The sequence below is a fragment of the Gossypium hirsutum genome, chromosome A07 (genome assembly GCF_007990345.1).
Source record: "Gossypium hirsutum isolate 1008001.06 chromosome A07, Gossypium_hirsutum_v2.1, whole genome shotgun sequence".
Taxonomy (NCBI): domain Eukaryota; kingdom Viridiplantae; phylum Streptophyta; class Magnoliopsida; order Malvales; family Malvaceae; genus Gossypium; species Gossypium hirsutum.
In genome coordinates this window covers 7586999-7609041 of record NC_053430.1, presented here as the reverse complement: position 1 = coordinate 7609041, position 22043 = coordinate 7586999, and the positions used below count along the sequence as shown (strand labels likewise).

Genomic DNA, 22043 nt, shown 5'->3' with positions numbered 1-22043 from the left:
TCAACCTATAAAATTAATTCAACCATTTTCTCTCTTATGCTAATTATGCACTCACTCCCGCCACATAATAATCTTTAATTTCTGCAAAAACTCAAAGATAAAATCTCAAAAGAAAAAGAAAATTAAAATAACCCTCAAGAAAATTAGGCATAGACAATAAGGCTTGGAGTTTTGTTGTTGTTGATCGAAAATCACATATGTAAGTGAACGTATTGTTCCAAGTAATATAAAATGTCGATCTCACAGAGATCTATTACTAATCAAAACGCTAATCACCAAATATTACTCTAAAACCTATCCAAATTAATCGATAATAAAATTTTCTAACTAATTTTAAAGAAAAGAAAAATAAGTAAATAAACAATCAATAATAAAACTTTAGAATTACAATTTCATCCAACGCGTTAACTAATCGGTACGTCTCTATACCTTTTGTATGTGCATGTGTGAATGTTTCAAATCTAGCAATTAAGCCAAATCAAATTAGACGGGGTGAAATGTTACTGCAAAAGGTCTCACACATTTGCCTTTCAATCTATCTCTCCACTAATGCATAACAAAACTTGATTAAAGGTCCATAGGACTTTATTCAGCTTCTAAGGTATGGATGAAGAGTAAATTTAAGCTTAAACTTTAAGCACTAGTTACTTATGGATCGAATATAAGCTAGAAGTATCGTTCCCCCACTTCTGCATATTAAGCGCTCAACTCATGTTCAACTCCACCCTTTATCGCTCACTTCCTTATCCCTCCATTCCTTAAAGACAAAATATGATATAAAGGTAACATAATTAACATAGAACTCCATAAAACAACTAAATAGAAGTACTCAACTAAAGAAATAATGAAGCACTTCACTTTTGAAATTTTTTTTCCAATGATAACATAAGTGCTTTCATTAAATTTTTTTTCATTTTAAAAAAATATAAACAAAGAAAATAAAATAAAGACACAAAAAAACAAAATCATTCTTTATTCTCACTCTCTTAAAAATTTTCCACCTCAAATCTCTTTACATAACCCTCTTAATACTTTAAGTTAAAAAGATTATCCCTTAAGCACTAACACTTAAAAGTAAACAAACAAAGGACTGAGAAAGATTAAGCAATAAGGCTTAAGGCTTAAGGCTTCATTTCAGCAAGACTATAAGTCAAACAATTACTATTAAAAGGTGAATACACTAAGAAAAAGGTCTATAAGACTCAGACAATGGTACTGGGGTTTTCATATATGTATAGTTAGTTTAAAAGGCACAAACGATCTAAATAATACTTAAATCATTTCGTCAAATAAGTTTCACCTATAATTTCGCTTCACAATTTCAGTGACATTTACACCCATTAGATTTAAATATATGCTCAAAATTGTAGGACAATCAATTGCAAGAAAATGACACAGAATTTGCATCATGCAAAATTATCTATTGATCCGAAAGTATTGAGGCATGTTGTATCATCATCGAACTATTATTAAACAATCTCTTTTTTTACTAAATATGCAAACTAACTAAAAACCAAACAACACAACTAGAAATCCAAAAATATGCCTAAAATGACGATCGTATCTTTTTCCTAAACTTAAATAACACATTGTTCTCGAGAAAGTGTTAAAGGCAGTAACAAACAGTAGTATGTATGTTACTCGTGTAATGGCCTAAATTCAAAATTATCGGAACAGTGGTTTCGTAACCACAAATCTGATTTAAAGAGAAATTTATTTCAATATTTTTGCATGAAAATCGATATGATAGGAAAATCGTATGAAAATATTGATAGAAAAATTTTACCGATTTAGTGATTAGATAGAAAAAAAATTATTGAAGAAATTGGGTAAAAACAAGGTATCGAGACCTCTATCTCGTAAAACCGAGTCAAAAATAATTTTATAAATATTTATGAAATGTTATTAATGTGGTATTAAAATTTTGTTAGGAAATTTTAATGTTTGGGTAGTCAATTAAATGAAAAGAACTAAATTGTAATAGGTGTAAAAGTTGCTAGAATGATTAAATAGCTTAAAAGTCTAATGAGAAAGGATTTAAAAGGAAATTAGACCCAAAAGTTATTTGGGCTGGACGGCAAGGGTATGAAATCAGCAGAAAAATTGATAAATTAAGGGTAAAATTGGAATATTACAAAATTAACTAAATAAAACTAGGACTAAATAGGAAATATCTAGATTTCTCTTCATTTCTCTTCAATTCCAGCAGCTAAAAACGCCATAGGAGGGTTCTCTAAGCTGGTATTTCATAATTTTTGCACCAAGTGAGTTTATCCTTGCCTTTTTCTTGTAATTTTTGTGTTTCTAAGACTTTTACAACTAGGTCCTACTATTAAATTCATTAGTTTTTGATTTCATGGATGAAATTGAAAGTCACCATGGTTGAGTGCTGTAAGTTTATGATGAAATAGAATGAAATTAAAGCTTTAATTTGTTTATGAGATGATTTTATTAGGTAATTTCAATAGAAATTGATTTTTAGGACCTGATAGTGAAAATGCTTGGAATTAAAGTCTATTGCTGAAATTCTGATTCCTAAAGGTTGTAAACTAGTTTAAGGTGATAGAATAAAATGTTGATTGAGAAAAATCAGCTCAATTGAGAGGCTAATTGAGTAGGGACGAAATTATAATTTATTAAAAGCTTAGGGAAAAAATGGTAATAAACAGCTTGCACAAAAACAGTTTGGACAGCAGCAGTATACTAACTTTGAAAAATCACCATAAATTTTATAAATCGAATTAGAAGATGAAAAAAATATGGTATTAAATCTTATTGAGTCTAGTTTCTCATAGAAGAAATAGTGTAAGCAATGGATTTGTAAATTTTGAGATATAATGAATTTTGTGAGACAAGGTCAGAATGAATACGGGTTCCCCTGTTCTGACTTTGAAAAATCATAAAAAATTGAATAAAAACAATTATGGGCTTAAATTTATATTTATAGAATCCTTAATGAGTCTATTTTTAAGAAAAACAAACGAGAACATTATTTTAATTCTGTATGAAGAGATAATTAATTTTTAGTGAAGAAGGGTCAGAACTGTCGACAGCAGAACAGGGGTAACTTTAAAGAATAAACTGTACTTATTGGATAAACCAAAAATTCTGAAAATTTTATGGTAAAAAGATATATGAGTCTAGTCTCAGAGAAAATTAACGGATCTTAATTTGGAGTTCCGTAGCTCAAGTTATAAATAATTTAGTGACTATGACTCAAGTAGACAGCTTTGAATGAACTATAAATAATAGTTGAATTATAGAGAATATTGCATATGAACATGAAATGTATTAAATTGATAATTAAATTTATTTATTTAGATCCGGAAGATTCAAATACGAAGCTAGATCGAGGAAAGGAAAAAGTTCAGGATTAGTAGATTTTTATTGTTTACAAACAAGTATCAAGGTAAGTTCGTGTAACTTGAATTATATTCTTAAATGCTTGAGATTGTCTGTTATTGATGTGAATATGATTTGAGTGTTCATTGTATGAAAATTAATGAAACATTGATATATTTGATAAAATGGGAAGAAATCCCGATTGAATGAAAGGAAAATTCGATGGATCTCTGAAAAGGAATTGACGGTAAAAAGGATCTAGCCCGGACGGGTGATCCTATCCTGATATAGCCCTCCCGAAGAATATGTGTAAAATGGATTTAGCCCGGACGGGTAATCCGAATTAGGGTCTGAATTTAGCCTGGACTGGTAATTCAGATCCAAGCTCATTAGAGTAATTGTCGTTGCAGGGGATTTAGCCTGGACTGGTAATCCCGACAATACTCTATGAGTTTATATTGCAGGGGATTTAGCCTGGACTGGTAATCCCATTGCAAGGTTGAGGTTCGCGGGAGTGTGCTCTCTGAAATGCATATGTGCGCACATGAATATGAATTGACAGACCCGGAATTGTACACTAAAAGTGTACCTTTGAAAATCCATCGAAAATTCTAAGAAATTCAACGGGATAAATATGGAAAAATAACAAGGAAATGGAAATCATGGTATTGACGAGCTCATCAATCATAGTATATATTCTTGGTACATGGAAATTATTGTACTAACTTGAATGTTGAGTTTGTGCATATTAGGGTAATAATGCATTGAATGGATATATGGATGTTTATTGTATTGTATTGAAAATATTAGGTAAGTATAATTCTTGTTACATGAGCTTACTAAGCACGAAGTGCTTACCCCGTTTCCTTTTTCCCTGTTTTGTAGTGTTAAGAGCTCGGAGGTCGGATTTGGTCGGAGACACATCACACTGTCAACCTCAGGATTTCGGTATATAAAGAAACTTTATTTTGGAAATCAATTGCATGTATAAGCTAACAAAGTAAATGTTAACGTGAAATGAATGTAAAGTTAGCCATTAGTATGGTTAACAAACCTGGTTTTAGAAATGTGATGACGTTATCTTATAAATATGCATGAATTTATCTTGAAAATATGTTGAATTGATTTGGTTGATGTGGATTGGTCTCGATTTAATATTGCAGGGAAGGTTAGATATTTATAAAGGGGCTATATTGAATATAAAAAAAATTAATTCGTAAACTCCGGTAATGCCTCGTACCCTATTCCGGCAATGAATACGGGTAGGGGTATTACAACTCGGATGAAATATCGCAGTTAAAAATGTACGTATGTTGTCTGGATGAAGTACTTTTGTATAACATGTGACATGTATATGATTTGACTGAAACTTCTTGACTGGATAAAGTTGGTAAACTACTTACCAGTTTTAGATAGGTCCTAGGTTATCATTAGGATGCATTTAATGTTTGTTCACTTCTTCAAGTTATTTTTATTGTTTCACAAATGTAATAGTTCTATATATGTACATCATATATTGATGATCAAGTAATGAGAATATAGAAGTTGTTCTCTCAATTTTCTCTATTTCTTCTACTTTTGATTGCTTCTCTTGCAACTCTCAATTTTTTGAATCTCAATTTTTTTCATTCTTTATCAGGAATTATTGCCTTGTTGCTCTAGCTTAAAATAGAGCTTCGTACTTTATCCGGATAAATTGTGGCTTAACCCCAACAAATGGTATCAAGAGCCTAAGTCTTTGAGGACCTTGGTTGTGTTTTGTTTGTGAGTGACTTGTGTTTGAGAGAAAAGAAGCAGAAGCTATTTTTATTTGGTTTGTTTGTTTGTTGCAATGATGGGCTTTACACCACCACCACCTGTGTTTACTGGAGAAAACTACCACATTTGGGTAGTTAAGATGAAGACATACCTTCAGGCACATGATTTATGGAATGTGATCGAGAATGATGCTGAACCACCTCCATTGAGGGCCAATCCAACCATTGCTCAGACGAGGCAAACAGTGAAGAGTGTGCCAAAAAGCATAAAGCAATGATTTACTTGTAAAATAGAGTAGCTGATGTGATTTTCACTCAGATAATGGCTTGTAACTCACCAAAGCAAGCATGGGAGAAGCTAAAGGAGAAGTTTATGGGGTCAGACAAGACAAGGCAGTAGCAACTGATCAACCTTAGGAGAGATTTTGAGAACTTGAAGATGAGGGAGTCAAAGACCATCAAGCAGTACTCTGATAGGATAATGGCCATAGTCAACAACATTAGACTTCTTTGTGATGATTTTAGTGAGAGCAAAGTTGTTGAAAAGGTCATTCAACTCACACTGAGAAATTTGAGTCAAAGATTTCTTCGTTGGAAGACTCGAGAGATTTATCAGCCATCTCATTGTCTATGTTGGTAAATTCCTTGTATGCACTTGAGAAAAGGAGGGCCAATAGGCAGGAAGAGCACCCTGAAGGAGTTTTCCAAGCAAAGGCCAAGGAAGGCTTAGGTTCTAGTCAAAAGGGGAAGAAACCTTGGGCCGATAGAAGGGAGAAAACAAGGAGAGATGCAGGGAAGAAAAAGTTTCCACCATGCATTCACTACAAAAAGACTTCACATTTGGAGAAAAAATGCTGGCACAGACCAGATGTTCAGTGCAAGAGCTGTAAAAGTTAGGACATGTTGAGAGGGTGTGCAAAAACAAAGGGAAAGTACAAGCTCAGCAGCAAATGCAAGCTCAGGCTACTGAGGATCTTCAAGTTTAGGAGGAGTATGTTTTTACAGCCTCTTGCTTTGCAACATCAAGTAAGGTCAGATGTGACTGGCTAGTAGATAGTGGCTGCACACATCATATAGTAGCTGATGAAAGACTATTCAAGGAGCTCGACAGAAGCTTTGCCTCAAAGATCAGGATTGGTAATGGAAACTTGATTGAAGCTAAAGGCAGGGGCAATGTGGTGATCAATACACAGTTAGGTAACAAGGTAATTTCTGATATACTTTTTTCCCTAACATAGATCAAAATCTACTTAGTATTGGTCAGCTTGTAGAAAAAAGTTACTCATTTGCTTTTAAGAATGGCTCATGCATTGTTGAAGTATGGTCAGGAGTTGGTCACAGTAGCAATGACTGATAGGTGATTTATGCCTAATGTCAATCAACTTGAAAAGAAGGCTTACAACAGCCTTGTTGATAATGATGGTCTATGGCACAGAAGATTAAGCCATATTAATTACAAGTCACTTAATCAGTTGCACAAGTTGAACTTAGTTAAAGACATGTCGAAAGTTGAAGCTGAAGATACTGTCTGTGAGGTTTGCCAAGATGGTAAGCAAACTAGGTTACCTTTTCCTACTAATGTCGCATGGAAGGCTCGAGAAATACTTGAGTTAGTCTATTTTGATGTTTGTGGACCAATGAAGACCTCTTCCTTAAATGACAGTAAGTATTTTGTGCTGTTTATTAATGATCTGACTAGGTTTTGCTGGGTTTATTTCTTGAAGCAGTAGTCTGAAGTGTTTGAAACCTTCAACAAATTCAAGGCACTAGCTGAGAATCAGTCTGGCTACAAGATTAAGGCTTTGAGAACTGACAATGGCACTGAGTACTTGTCTGAAAGGTTTTAGAAACTGTGTGAGCAAGCTAGGATTCACCATCAGCTAACAACAGTCTATACTCCTAAAAAAATAGAGTATGTGAGAGGAAGAATAGAACTGTACTTGATATGGCTAGATGTTTGCTATTTGAGAGCAAGCTGCCAAGCAAATTTTGGGCTGAGGCTGTCAATACCTCAGTTTACCTGCTCAACAAGCTGCCAACTCATGCTGTGAAAGAAAAGACTCATTTTGAAGCCTGGCATGGAATCAAGCCTTTTGTTTCACACCTAAAGGTGTTTAGCTGTGTTTGCTATGTTCTTATTCCAGCTGAAAGAAGAGCCAAGCTCGAGAGAAATGTTGTTCTAGGAATATTTGTTGGCTACATCAGCACTAAGAAGGGCTACAGGGTGTATGATCCCTCGGCAAAAAAAAATATTGGTGAGTAGGGATGTTAGATTTGATGAAGGAAGAGTATGGAGCTGGATTGATGCTGATGCAAAGTTGACTGAAGAAGATCAGCTTGACAGTAGTTTGGAACTAGTTGAAAATGAGCAATAAAGATTTTGATGATGCTCTTGTGAGAGGAACCAGAACCATTGCTGACATCTACCAAAGATGTAATGTTGCAATTGTTGAACCTTCAAATTTGAAGAGGTTGCTAAAGAAGAATATAGGAAAAGGGCCATGAAAGCTAAAATAGAGATGATCGATAAGAATAACACATGGGAGCTAGTTGACAAGCCAGTAAACAAGAAGATTATAGGTGAAAAATGGGTGTTCAGAACCAAGAACAATGCAGATGGGTCTCTGAACAAGTACAAGGCTAGGCTAGTTGTGAAGGGGTATAGTCAGCAGCAAGGAGTTGATTCCTTTGAAACCTTTGCACCTGTTGCAAGGTTAGACACCATAAGGCTGTTATTTGCCTTAGCTGCTCAGAAGCAGTGGAAAATCCATCAATTAGATGTCAAATTAGCATTTTTGAATGGATTTCTCAAGGAAGAAATCTTCATTGAACAGCCTGATGGATTTAAGGTTGCTGGTGAAGAACACAAAGTCTACAAGATCAAGAAGGCTTTGTATGGCCTAAAACAAGCTCCAAAGGCCTGGTATGACAGGATTGATGCATACTTGTCGAGGCTGGGATTTTGAGAAAAGCATTAGTGAGCCCACACTCTATGTGAAGAAGGCTGAGAAAGAAACCTTGCTGATAGTTTCACTTTATGTGGATGACTTATTGGTTACTAGTTGCAGAAGTGGGCTGATTGAAGAATTCAAAAGGCAGATGCAAAATGTTTTTGAGATGACTGATTTAGGTTTGATGACCTACTTTCTTGGTATGGAAGTGAATTAGAATGAGCATGGCATTTTCATAAGCCATCAAGCATTTGCACAGAAAGTTCTAAACAAATTTAACATGTCAAACTGCAAACCTGCTAGCACTCCTATTGCACTAGGAGAGAAACTCTCAAGCACCAATGAGCATGATCGAGTAGATGAAAAGAGGTATAGGAGTTTGGTTGGCTGCCTACTCTATTTAACAGCAATAAGGCCAGACATCTTGTATGCTGTTAGTCTTCTATCAAGATTCATGCATTGCTGTAATGTAGCTCATTTTAAAGCTACAAAAGGAGTCTTAAGGTATGTCAAAGAAACCTTAGGCTACGGTGTGAAGTTTGAGAGAGCTGAAGAACTAAAGCTGGTTGGTTATTCAGACAGTGATTGAGCTAGCTCAGTTGATGATATGAAGAGTACATCAGGATACTTCTTCACTCTAGGATCAGGAGTTTTTAGTTGGAGTTCAAAGAAACAACAGACAGTAGCTCAATCCACTGCAGAGGCTAAGTATATTACAGCTGCTACTGCTGTTAATTAAGCAATTTGGCTTTAAAAGCTGTTGGATAACTTGAATGCTGGTCAAATAGAAGCAACAGAGATTAAAGTTGACAATCAGTCAGCTGTTGCAATAGCCAAGAACCTTGTGTTTCATGGCAAGACTAAACACTTCAAGATCAAGTATCATTTTGTGAGGGAGGCAAAGTTGTCAAAGGATACCAACTTGGTCCATTGCTGCTCAGAAGTTCAATTGGCAGACATCTTGACCAAGCCGTTATCTGCTACTAGGTTCGAGTTTTTAAAGAAGCAAATTGGAGTCTACTGCCTTGTAGCCAAGGAGGAGTGTTAAAGGTGGAAACAAATAGTAGTATGTATGTTACCCAGATGAAATATTGTAGCTACAAATGTACGTATGTTGTCCGAATGAAGTACTTTTGTGTAACATGTGACCTGTATATGATTTGATTGAAACTTCTTGACTGGATAAAGTTGGTAAACTACTTACCAGTTTTAGACAGGTCCTAGGTTATCATTAGGATGCATTTAATGTTTGTTCACTTCTTCAAGTTATTTTTATTGTTTCACAAATGTAATAGTTCTATATATGTACATCATATATTGATGATCAAGTAATGAGAATATAGAAGTTGTTCTCTCAATTTTCTCTATTTTTCTGCTTCTGATTGCTTCTCTTACAACTCTTATTTCTTTGAATCTCAATTTTTTTCATTCTTTATCCGGAATTATTGCCTTGTTGTTCTAGCTTAAAACAGAGCTTCATACTTTCTCCGGATAAATTGTGGCTTAACCCCAATAGAAAAACAAGACTATAAAAAAATTCAAAAACAAATATCACAACCGAAAGTACAAAAGAGAAGGGAAAGGACCTCCCCTAATCATCAACAGAGACCTCATCCTCATAAGGAAGCAAGCGACCATCGGGTCTAAAAGAAGATGGAATTAGAGTGGGGAAAGTAGCCATATCCTCTCCCACTGCACGAGCCAAATGGTTGTTGCTCACACGGTTGCTGGAGGTTTCATCGTGGCTCCCCTGTCGACGATGGTCGATGCTGCTTGGTGGTGCTCGTATGACGGCTGTAACGGGCTAGCTGCTAGAGCCAACTGGCTGCTGCTAAGGGAACAAAGGCAAACGACATTGGCAACTTAGATGAAAAGTTAAGGCACAGTTTAATCGGATTTTTGGGGTTTTTTAATAATAGTAAATAAATAAATAAACTAACCTAACTAATTAAACTAAAATATATAAAGTATAACTATATATATTAATTTTTAAATTTTTATAATTATAAATATATAAATCTAATTAGAATAAAACCCTAGAGTAAATAAAATAAAATAAAATAAATTGAATTGAATTGTCATAAGTCACTCCCTTATTAGTTGTTGTGCTCGCTCCTACGTTACGCGTATTAGAAAATATGGACATCACATAAATAATAAGAGTAATTGCATGTTATTATTTACTATCATAAAATGTTAGCCCAAATTAAAAGTGATTTAATTTGGTTAAGGTTGATTGAGCTTTAGTTATTAAAAAAAATGAGACAAATATGTGTAGATACTCTAATAATTAATTTCTAATTAATGATAGACTAATCAAAAATTAAGTTAACCTACAAAATTATATATTAAAATTATGTTCCTCAAATTAATATAACTTCAAATGACAACCAAAGCAACCCATAAATATATTAATTACTCAAAATTCTAATATTTAAATAAAATAAAATAATCATAAATGTACTTAACTCAAATAATTCATATTTTAAAATAATCATGGTGCCCAAAATTCTAAATTTACAATTCAATTACTCAAAATCTAACCGTATTTATGCCACTACTACATGCACAAAGCCCACCAATAATTACACTAAAAAACGAAACCGCTTTATTTTCAAAACGTAAACCAAAAACTAAGAAACTGTTACATAAAAAAGCTGCAAGTATTTTTCTTTGATTTCTCCTAGAAATAATAATAATTAAAAAAAGCAAATAATGGTTCGTGTCAGTAATTCCATTGTCGTGTTTGTGAACACCATGTTATTGTTACTAGGATTAATTTCCTTGTTTCTCGGGATTTATTTCGTCATCGTCAACAACGGCAGCAACAGCAGTAGCCATTGCCGGAAAGTTTTAACAAATCCATTGCTGATACTTAGTGGGTTCTTAGTCACAGTTTCTTTGTTGGGGTTAATCGGTTCATTGTTTAAGAACAGCTTTTTCCTGTTCGTTTACTTGGGTGTCATGTTTTTATCCATACTATGCCTCATCGGTTTCACCGTCTTCGTGTTCTTGATCACCAACAATGACGCTGGGAAAGTGTTTTCAGAGAAAGAATTTTTCGTTAAGGAACGTAAAACTGTTGGTGCTATAACTAAAACTACCAGATTCAGTACAGACTTGTCGAGCAAGTCTCGAGACTTGCTGAGCAAACAAGAGAATTCGAGCAAGAGAAAGGAAGAAAAGCTAAGAGAAAATGAAGAGAAAAATTGATGAACAAACTGAACTTCATTCATAAATTGCATAATGGCACAATGCCAATACATAAACCAGGCACTAAGCTTGTCAAAAACAGTAAGTAATTACCTAAACATCACCTACCTCCACTAATGACATGGAAACTTGAAATTTTGGCTTGTAAACTTATACAAAGTTGTGTTTACAGCTCATACATAAGCTAATTACATCAGTCACCAACCTAACTTAGTTAGAAATGAACTAAGATTACATTTCATTGACTAGGAATTACAAAATAAACAAAATAAGCTTGCATCAGCAGCTCCTGCATGTCTTGGTCTTCATGGCCTGCATGCTGTCGAGTTTGCTGCATGCTGAACCAACTTCATCACTCCTCCTTGGTTTGCATGGAGCAAACACCTAGCTTCTTTCTTAGGCATTCGAACCTTGTGACACTAAGGGCTTTGGTTAAAATGTCTGCAAGTTGATCCTCTGAATTACAGTGGATCAACTTTACTTCCTGAGCTTGCTCCATTTCTCGAACAACATGCAACTTGATGCTGAAATGTTTTGTTCTTCCATGGAACACTGGATTTTTAGCAATTGCTACTGCAGATTGGTTGTCACAGAAGATCTCAGTAGTTTCCTCTTGATGCACATTCAAGTCAGCCAATATTTTCCTTAGCCATATGGCTTGGTTGACAGCACTTGCTGTTGCCACATACTTTGCTTCAGCAGTAGATTGAGCTACTAGACTTTGCTTCTTTGAGCTCCAGCAAAACATGGCTGAACCAAGGTTAAAAGCATACCCTGAGGTGCTTTTCATGTCATCTATCGAGCCAGCCCAGTCACTATCAGTGTAGCCAACCAACTTCAGATTTCCTTCTTTGCTGTACTTCAAACCATAGTTTAAAGTGCCTTTGACATATCTCAGCACTCTCTTTGCAGCTTGGAAATGCTTCTCATTGCAGCAATACAAGAACCTTGAGAGCAATCCTACAGCATACATGATGTCTGGTCTAGTGGCAGTCAAGTATAGCAAGCAACCAACTAGACTCCTGTAGGTTGTTTCACATACTTTCTCAAAATCACCTTGGCTCGATAGTTTTTCTCCAACAGCAACAGGTGTTTTAGTTGCCTTGCTGTTTTGCATGGAGAACTTGGTCAGAATCTTTGTGGCAAAGCTTCTCTGGCTTAGAAATATCTCATTCTGTACTTGAGACACCTCCATTCCAAGAAAATAGGACATCTCCCCAAGATCAGACATTTCAAACACTTCCTGCATCTTGGTCTTGAAATCAGCCAGCACTACTCGATCTCCTCCTGTTACCAGAAGGTCATCAACATACAGGGACACAATGAGTTGTATTTGTGTCCCTTGTTTCTTGACATACAGTGTTGGCTCACTCTTGCTTCGATCGAATCCCAGATCAGTCAAGTAGCCATCGATTCTACTATACCAAGCCCTTGGAGCCTGTTTTAATCCATATAGGGCTTTCTTCAGTTTGTAGACCATATGCTCTCTGCCAACTATTTCAAACCCTTGTGGTTGTTCAACATAGATGTCTTCATCTAAGAAACCATTCAGAAAGGCTGATTTCACATCAAGTTGATGGATTTTCCATTCAAGCTGTGCTGCTAAGGTAATCAGCAGTCTGATGGTGTCGAGCCTGGCCACTGGTGCAAAGGTCTCCAGGTAGTCCAAGCCATACCTCTGACTGAACCCCTTGACAACTAGCCTTGCTTTCAGCTTGTTCAAGGTACCATCAGCATTCTGCTTGGCTTTGTACACCCATTTCACCCCAATCACCTTCCTTTTGACTGGCCTTTCAACCAATTCCCAGGTCTGGTTCTTCTCAATCATGCTGATCTCCTCAGCCATTGCCTGCTTCCACCCTTGCTGAGCCTCAGCCTCTTCAAAGTTGCTTGGTTCAGCTATGGCTACATGAGCCCTTTCATAAATCTCAGCCAATGGCCTTGTTCCCCTGACTGGTTCATCATCAATATCCATTTCAGGGACATTTTGGTCTGACTCAGCTTGGTCTGCTTGGTCTGCTGCAAGTTCTTCAGAAACTTCTTCAGGTTCATGTCTTTCCCAGTTCCAACATGACCTCTCATCAAATACCACGTCCCTGCTTACTGACACTTTGTTTGTTGAAGGATCTAAAATCCTATAGCCCTTCTTAACAGTGCTATAGCCCACCAAAACACCAGGTCGAGCCCTTTCAGACAATTTGTCCCTTTTAACAACAGGTACATGTGCATAACAGATGCATCCAAAGACCTTCAGATGAGCCAGTGATGGCTTGAAGCTAAACCAGGCCTCGAATGGGGTCTTTTGATCCAAAGCCTTGGTTGGAAGTCTATTTTGAATGTATGTTGCAGTGTTAACTGCTTCTGCCCATAGTGCTTTAGGCAGATTCTTCTGAATCATCAAGCACCTGGCCATATCCATCAAACTCCTATTCTTCCTTTCACTTACCCCATTCTGCTGAGGTGTATATGTGTTGGTAAGTTGATGTTTGAAGCCTGCCTTATCACAGAAGGCTTGGAACTGAGCTGAGGTGTACTCAGTCCCATTATCAGACCTTATGGTCTTCACCTTGCAGCCTGTTTCAGTCTCAGCAGCAGTTTTGAACTTCCAAAACACAGTGGCCACCTCTGATTTCTGTTTTAAGAAGTAAATCCAGCAATATCTCGAGAAATCATCAATGAACAGTATGAAATACCTGTTTCCACTTAATGACTCAGTCTTCATAGGGCCACACACATCAGTATGCACCAGTTGGAGTTTTTCAGAGGCTCTCCAGGCTTGATTCGAGGGAAATGAGAGTCTGGCCTGCTTTCCTAGCTGACATACTTCACATACATCATCATGGTCCACTGAGTTGATGAAGTTTTCAGCCAGGTCTTCTCTGATCATTCGGGCCATCGATATGAAGTTGGCATGTCCCAGTCTTTGATGCCACAGCTTGGATTCATCTGAAGTGGCTGTGTAGGCAATGTCTGACTTCTTTGTCCAGTCAACCACAAAGCTCTTATCAGCCATGGGGACTGCCATCAGTTTGGATCCACTTGGATCACTGATTTGGCACTGGTGGTCTTTAAACACAACTGAAAAACCTTTTTCCAGCAACTGAGCTATGCTGAGCAGGTTTCTGTCAATTTCAGGCACCAACAGCACATTTGAAATCACTTTGGTACCTGTAAGGGTGCATATCAGCACATCACCCCTGCCTTCAGCTTGAATAAAATGACCATTTCCTATCTTGACTTTAGTTCTGCAGCTTCTGTCTAAAGACTTGAAGATTGCAGCATCAGGTGTCATGTGGTTGGTGCATCCACTGTCTAGGAGCCAACCAGATGAGGACCTTTCCTGAGCAGCTGAGCATGACACAGCAAAGACTTGCTCCTCTTGGTCACTGTCCTCCTTAGCTACTCGAGCCTCAGCTTTCATCTGTTGAAACTGATTGTGCCTTGATTTGGCCTTGCTCTTACAGACTCTCTCAACATGACCCTTCTTCTTACAATGCTGACACACAGCATCTGGATTGAACCAGCATTTTTCTTCTGAATGACCAGCCTTTCTGCAGTGCTTGCAAGTCTGAGCTTCTCTCCTTGCAGCATCATTCTTTGGCTTGTCTCTCCAGGCCTTTTTGCCTTTGTAGGCAGTATTTGTTCTTGCCTGAAAGGCACCTTCTTGGTGCTCCTCCAGTCTGCTTGCTCTCCTCTGCTCTTGATCATATAGAGCATTGATCAACTCTGTCAGGGAGATGGTGGACAGGTCCCTTGAGTCCTCGAGAGATGAGATTTTTGCCTCATACCTCTCAGGCAGAGTTGCTATAACCTTCTCCATTATCCTAGCTTCATTGAACTGCTCTCCTAAGAGCCTGATGCTGTTAACCACAGCCATAATCCTGTCAGAATATTGCTTGACAGTTTCTTCTTCTTTCATATTCAAATTCTCGAAATCTCTCCTCAAGTTCAACAACTGTTGCTGCCTTGTCCTCACTGTCCCTTGAAACTCTTCCTGCAACTTGTCCCAGGCCTGTTTTGGTGATTCACAAGCCATAATCCTTGTGAAAATCACATCAGACACTGAGTTTTGGATGCAAGACATAACCTTGTGCCTCTTGGTCCTTTCATCAACATGCTGCCTGATCTGAGCCACTGTTGGATTAGCTCTAAGTGGCTCTGGTTCAACATCAGAGTTGACCACCTCCCACAGATCGAAAGCCTGCAGGTAGGTCTTCATTTTGACCACCCATATGTGATAGCCTTCTCCATTGAAGACTTGAGGTGCAGCTGGTGAAAAGCTTGATGAAGCCATGGATTTGTGTAACAGATCCCTTAAGAAATAGGCTCTAGATACCAATTGTTGGTGCTATAACTGAAACTAACAGATTCAGTACAGACTTGTCGAGCAAGTCTCGAGACTTGCTGAGCAAACAAGAGAATTCGAGCAAGAGAAAGGAAGAAAAGCTAAGAGAAAATGAAGAGAAAAATTGATGAACAAACTGAACTTCATTCATAAATTGCATAATGGCACAATGCCAATACATAAACCAGGCACTAAGCTTGTCAAAAACAGTAAGTAATTACCTAAACATCACCTACCTCCACTAATGACATGGAAACTTGAAATTTTGGCTTGTAAACTTATACAAAGTTGTGTTTACAGCTCATACATAAGCTAATTACATCAGTCAACAACCTAACTTAGTTAGAAATGAACTAAGATTACATTTCATTGACTAGGAATTACAAAATAAACAAAATAAGCTTGCATCAGCAGCTCCTGCATGTCTTGGTCTTCATGGCCTGCATGCTGTCGAGTTTGCTGCATGCTGAACCAACTTCATCAAAAACAATGGATTTCTCGCATTGGTTACAAAATCATTTCGTTAATGATAAGAATTGGAATCGGATTAAGAGTTGTTTGATTGATGCTAGGGTTTGTACCAGTGGAAGCAATGCTAATGGAGTTAATTATAAAGCTTTGGTTTTTTTCAAAAAGACCTTCCCTGCAATACAGGTACATACATACACATATATGTTTGTTGAGTGCGAGCGTTTGCTTTGGAGTGTTTTAACTCTCAATAGAGATTTCGTTTTCGGAGTGTATATGCTATGTTTTAATTTGGATTTTCTCCCAACTTCACAAGAAGCTTTCGATGGGTTCATGAAGTTTAATAGGAATGTCTTGATCCACATAAGAAATATTTTTAAGGTAAGTAAGTGTTATTACCACCAAGGCCAAATGATAAAAACATTTTTTTGATGGATCGAAACGTTTTCACTAAACTTTGTGGACCTGTCCAAGACTCTTTGTGAAGTTGAAAGATAAAATTTTAAAATTAAAATCTAACATAAATCCCAAAAACAATTCCTCTGTTGAGGGTGTCAGATACTCTAAAAGTAGACACAACCGTCAACAATGTTCTTATTTTGCGTTGGTTATTTGATTTGTGAATCCTCACTTAGGGTGGGTGCTGCAAGCCACCAAGTTCATGTGGGTTCAAACCAAAGAATGCGTCATTTTGGGAAGTACCGAAATCTGGTGCAGCCACATCGGACCCTGATTGCAAAACATGGAGCAACAACCCACGGGAGTTATGCTATGATTGTAACTCATGCAAAAGTGGGATACTAGCCAACTTGAGAAAGGAATGGAGGTCATTAGCTTTCATCAATATAATTCTAGTTGTTTTCCTCTTCTTCGTTTATTCTATTGGTTGCTGTGCCAGGAGAAGCAATCACAAAACTAACATGAAATATATCAGAGGCTTTGCTTAATTATTATTATCATCATCATCATCATCATCATCATCGTATGTAATTACAATTTTAGTCACTGATGATGTTCTTGAATTTGTCTGTTGCCTTTTGAATAGATTTTGGATGATTTGAGATTCATTCACCTGTGTTATTTATCGATTCTAAATCAATCCGATTTGAATGGAGTAATTTTTATTTTTTTTAAAAATTGAATGTGGGGTAAGTGATTTTTTTAGATAATTGATATCGAGCTATTATTATAATTGTTTGCCTGACATTCAACCCGCTCTATTATATGAAATTTTCAGTTTATCTTTATATATATAAACTATTAATACGGTAAAAATGTAATAATGTAATATAAAATAATCATATATTTTATGTTTAAATAATTTTTTAAAATGTTATGTTTAAATATTTACTTTACTTTTAAAATATTGAAAATATTAAAGATAAATAACAAAATTTAAATGGGAGAGAGGTTGGGTGAGGATGAATGTATCTAATATCTTTAGATAGGGATTTTCAAGATTATATGGTGATAGATTTAGCAATATTCGTCTCATTCTACTCTAGTACTATTTCTAAAAAAGATACATTACACTCTAAAAAAGAAAACTTAGATTTAAACCATAAAAATAATAGGTAGTAATGACAATCATAAATCTCAAAAAAAAAATTATATTTATGAACTATCAAATCAACATAGAAAATACCTTAATTTAAAAAAAAAATCCTAATGACTAAAAAGTGTTTCTTTGCTAGGATATTACGACTTGGCGTGTAAACTAACCGTGTTTAAGATGAATTAGGGGTAGCAAAGAAACTATTTACTCGGTTTATTTAGGGATTCAAAGAAAACCCCTATCTTTCGTCAATTATTTTTTTGCTAGCTTGATTTATATATATTATTTTATACAATGCCTTCTCTTGAAAAATAGCATTAAATGTATTTGGTCTTTTTCATTATTGTTAAGATTTAAAGCTCAATTAACTTAATTTATAATTTTTTTGAGAGTCTTAAAATTTATTTTATGTGAAAAGTATGAACTTTTTGTCAGCTAGGATCAAGTACAAAAATTAATAAACAAGTTTAATCAAGCTTGATCTTAAATATTAATGAATATAATCAAGCTTAAACTCGAGTAGCTTGGTTACATTTCGAACTAAATTTGAACTTAAAAATTGATGTTAGATCAAGCTTGAGTCAAGTTTCGAGCTTCAAATTTTAAACCGAGCTTGAACTTAACAGTATTTGAACTCAAATTGGCTCGCTTGCACCTGATTTACGTATTTTTAGGAAAAGATGAACATTAATGAAAGAATTATAAGAGATTATTCCAAGAAAAAGATGTGATCTAAACAAACAATGCACATTCATATTTCAATTTCTCTTTGTGCATTCATAATATACCTTCCCATGATTCAATCAACAAATAATTATTCCGCACCGGGAAGAAACTTGGTGCTGGTCGTACCAAAACGTTTAGCAGCTGCCGGAAACACATTAGACGGCGACAAGACCTCCACCAGCGAAAAGTTGTATGAATCAGTTCCGAGTCGACTCTGTAACCACCCTTTTCGTCCCGAGAACCCGTCGGCAACAACCCAACAGTTGTTGAAACCGAGACTCGCTAATGTTCTAGCCACTGTTTTTGCTGAGTCACAGTAGCTGAACATTCAAAAGATTAGTTTTTGTTAGTATGGATTTGTTTGTAAATGCAACTAAATTCATGAGATGGGGGGGGATTGAAATAATAAGACACTTACGAATCCATGATTACAATGTTTGTGCTTTTGCTGATTTTCTTGAGATATGAAATCTTCAATGCTGCAATCTCTGCTTCTACTTTCTTTGTATTTCTCACTAAGCTTCTTAACTTGCTTGGCAACTCTTCCAAACTGAAATGGTGAAAGCATTAAATTGATGGTTTGAAACAATCCAAACAACATTTACATGGTGATTTGACCCTGAGTTTCTAGAACCGGACCGGATCGATTAGACTAGGAATTGGTTGAGATAGCACTTCACAGAGAGGCAAATGACTAATTGATCCACGAACACTAGGACTAGTACAGAAAAAAAACAAAAAACCAATTGACCAGCAAATCAGTACTAGCCGCTTGAACTGAGAAAAAAATTCAGCTGAAACGATAGTCGGACTATTTCAACTACTGGTTTGGTTCCAAAAGCAAAGGGGAAAATCAAGATTTGTTTATCAAGACTCTCATATTCCTGTCGGATACATACTCTGTATCTGACTCTCATATTTAACCTCGAGTAACATACAATTAGGCGGCATTGGTCTTTCAAAACAGAAATGAACGTACCTGTGTCAGATACCTATATACTCTAATCCGAGTAAACAGAAACTAACATACCCTTATTAGGTGCATATATTCGTATCTGGCTCTCATACTCAACCCCAATTAACAGAGTATTAGGCAGCATGTGTCTACTATGATCACATAGATGAATACATTCACCTCGATGTCTGACATGAGTTACTCAATTTTGTTATATAGACATATATATTTAAAATATGTGTGGGATCCGGATTACTTACGGAATAGCAACCATCCTGTTCTTAGCACTGGAGGGAAGGCGGGGGACACCGGCCCTATCCTTGTCCTTCTCCGACCGAATATCAATCATAACATAATTTTGTGTAGAGATTAAATCAAGAGCTTGAGCCGGTGTAAGATCACCTAAACAACAACAACAAACAAGCAACATATCAATATTTCTTTTCTTAAAGTAGTCGGGTTCGGGTGAATATCAGATAAAAGCATAATCAAATTTCTAAGTTTTTCCATGTATTGCATATGGGGTAGTTGAGGAAAAATGAAAATTCCGAAGTATATATCATGCTATAAGCAATGACCACCTTTGTAACCACGAAGGTTATAAGAGATGAAAGACCAAATGGGAGGAATGAGGAGATATGCAACAAATAATGCACCACCAGTTGCTACAATTGTTATTGGCTCTGCTGATGTGATGGTTTCCACTGTTGAAGAAGCTATAGGCTTGGCTACTTCAATCACCTTTGTAGTTTGTTTCGCCGCGTCCGCCGCCGTCTGCAACCAACACCGAGCCGGTAAATGATGTTTTACTCGGCAACTTGTGCAAGAAGTTGCTTATATTAAAAAATGTCGGAGCAACATTGGTTATTACACCCTCTTACAAGCCTAGGATCCTTCTTTTTGGTAAAAAGATCTTTTTAGTTCCTCTCAATTTCCAAATTAAGCAAATAGGTCCCTCTCAAAAATTTTGGAGGAATTTAATCCCTACCAATTTTGAAAGTGAGCAACTAAGGACAATGTTAATGTCTTTCGTCAATTGTACAGTTTTGGTTGATATAGTAACAAATTTAGCCTTCAATGTTTATATATTTTTTTCATTTTGGTCTTAATTCTAAAGAATTCAATAAATTCATCCTCAATATTTATACAAGTTGCTGGTTAAATTTGTTACATTAGGACCAAATTGATAGAATGTATACACTTTGAGGGCTAAATTTATTATTATACTAATCAGAATCATATACAATTGGAAAACATTAAGGTGATGATTAATTATACTTAGTTACTCACTTTCAAATTTGACAAAAATTATGTTGCTTCAATTTTTTTAGAGAGACAAATTTGCTCAATTGAGAAGGACTAGAGAGAGATTTTTACCTTTTGTTTTTCGCCCTTCCTTCCTCACTGTGCTTTGTACACAATTCAATCTTTAAAGCCTATTGCAGCACATCCTTATTTAACATTCAAGTGCATGAACATATAGAAAGGCATATTGCACTATCCGATCAGAGCCCCCCAAAATTTTGATTTCTCCCTTAAAGTTTTTAAAAAAATTTAATTAGGCCCCTCAATTTTTTTAAAATTCTCATTATATCTTTTAATTTTTTTTTTGAAAATTTTAATTAAGTTCTGTTAAAATTTTTGAAAATTTTTATTTATCTCACAAAAATTTTAAGATTTTTAATTAGACCCCAATTTTTTAAAAAAAATTATTCTGACTCTTTAAATTTTTGAAAATTTTACTAAACCTCCAAATTTAGTCCAAAGATTCTCCGCTTAATCCAATTCGAAGTGAGTATCCAAAGCTAAAACTTTTCAAACATAATCAAAATGCAGTCTTTGGCTTTGCATTCAACATTGAGAAATTGAAAGAAAAGAGCTAGAGATGAAACCTTGGCGGCACTAAGAACAGGTTCAGTGTCAAGACCAGTGCCTTGAAATGCTTCTTGGGCTTTCTTTGAAGCTTCGGATATAGCTGGAGAAGCCACTTTCAATGCTTCTTCTCCAGCTTTCTGGGCAATAGGTACCCCAGCATCTATGGCTGGTTTCAAAACTTTTCCGACAACATCAAATATCTGTTGTGCTACATCCAAGGCACTTGAACTGGCTTCTTGAACTTGATCAATGGTTTTCTCCACCTGTAATGAAAGAACCAAAACATAAAACAAAACATTGTTCAATCACTATTTTGACAGCAGTTTGGAATTCTTACTTCATTGAGAGATGAAATAATTTGTTCTTTGCTAAGATTGATAGCTTTGGCTTCATGGGGAGGTGAAAATAAAGCTAATAAAGAGATAGCTGTGGATGTTGGGAGTGATAGAGAGATGGGTTTAGGTTGTTGGGGTTTTAAAAAAGGTTTGGTTGAGATTGTGGATGATGGTACTGAAGGAGAAGGTGGTGATGGTGATGGTGGTGGAAGAGAAAGCCTTGCAGTGGGTGAAACTCGGATAGCCATCTGCACTGCCATTGAAGAAGACCAGTTTAGAGCGTTGGGTTTTGGTTGTTGCAGTGTAAAGTTTTGAAGCAGACATGCACTGTTAAAAATGTCTGGTCAATGAAGAGTTTGAGCCTTTGAGGATTGTGTGATGAGAAATAAAAGGTTGAAGATTGAGGGGAGAAAGTGGAAACCAATATGTCCAAATTGGAATAATTCTTTGTGGTTGGACCCATCATATCTTACAAGACATGGCAAAGGTTTCATTGGAGCCACCAGTGTCTCTCCAACATG

General features: G+C 36.1%; 2 protein-coding genes across 2 annotated transcripts; one reads left to right on the top strand and one right to left on the bottom strand.

The window, feature by feature from the left end:
- The first annotated feature begins 10765 nt into the window (after positions 1–10765).
- Positions 10766–17023, top strand: LOC107926655 (tetraspanin-12). The gene is made up of 4 exons (XM_041118070.1): positions 10766–11131; positions 13244–13309; positions 16071–16262; positions 16712–17023. Exons 1-4 carry the CDS (start codon positions 10766–10768, stop codon positions 17021–17023), a joined length of 936 nt encoding a protein of 311 aa, XP_040974004.1.
- A 1341-nt stretch (positions 17024–18364) lies between these two features.
- On the bottom strand, positions 18365–22043 carry LOC107926613 (calcium sensing receptor, chloroplastic). Its single transcript, XM_016857506.2, has 6 exons — positions 21525–22043; positions 21205–21450; positions 19894–20086; positions 19573–19714; positions 18776–18907; positions 18365–18677 (listed from the first exon to the last, which is right to left on the bottom strand). The coding sequence occupies exons 1-6, from the start codon at positions 21780–21782 to the stop codon at positions 18446–18448; spliced, it is 1203 nt and encodes a 400-aa protein (XP_016712995.1). The 5' UTR covers positions 21783–22043; the 3' UTR covers positions 18365–18445.

What these genes read in the sequence shown, in the direction of transcription:
- LOC107926613 (XM_016857506.2), bottom strand. Translation starts at nt 21,782, where the DNA reads ATGGCAGTGCAGATGGCTATCCGAGTTTCACCCACTGCAAGGCTTTCT. An exon ending in CTGTTCTTAGTGCCGCCAAG is followed by an intron (nt 20,087 to 21,204) that starts GTTTCATCTCTA and finishes TGTTGGTTGCAG; the next exon opens with ACGGCGGCGGACGCGGCGAA. An exon ending in AACAGGATGGTTGCTATTCC is followed by an intron (nt 18,908 to 19,572) that starts GTAAGTAATCCG and finishes TCACCATTTCAG; the next exon opens with TTTGGAAGAGTTGCCAAGCA.
- LOC107926655 (XM_041118070.1), top strand. Translation starts at nt 10,766, where the DNA reads ATGGTTCGTGTCAGTAATTCCATTGTCGTGTTTGTGAACACCATGTTA. An exon ending in TCGTTAAGGAACGTAAAACT is followed by an intron (nt 11,132 to 13,243) that starts GTTGGTGCTATA and finishes TATCCATTTCAG; the next exon opens with GGACATTTTGGTCTGACTCA. An exon ending in AGACCTTCCCTGCAATACAG is followed by an intron (nt 16,263 to 16,711) that starts GTACATACATAC and finishes ATCCTCACTTAG; the next exon opens with GGTGGGTGCTGCAAGCCACC.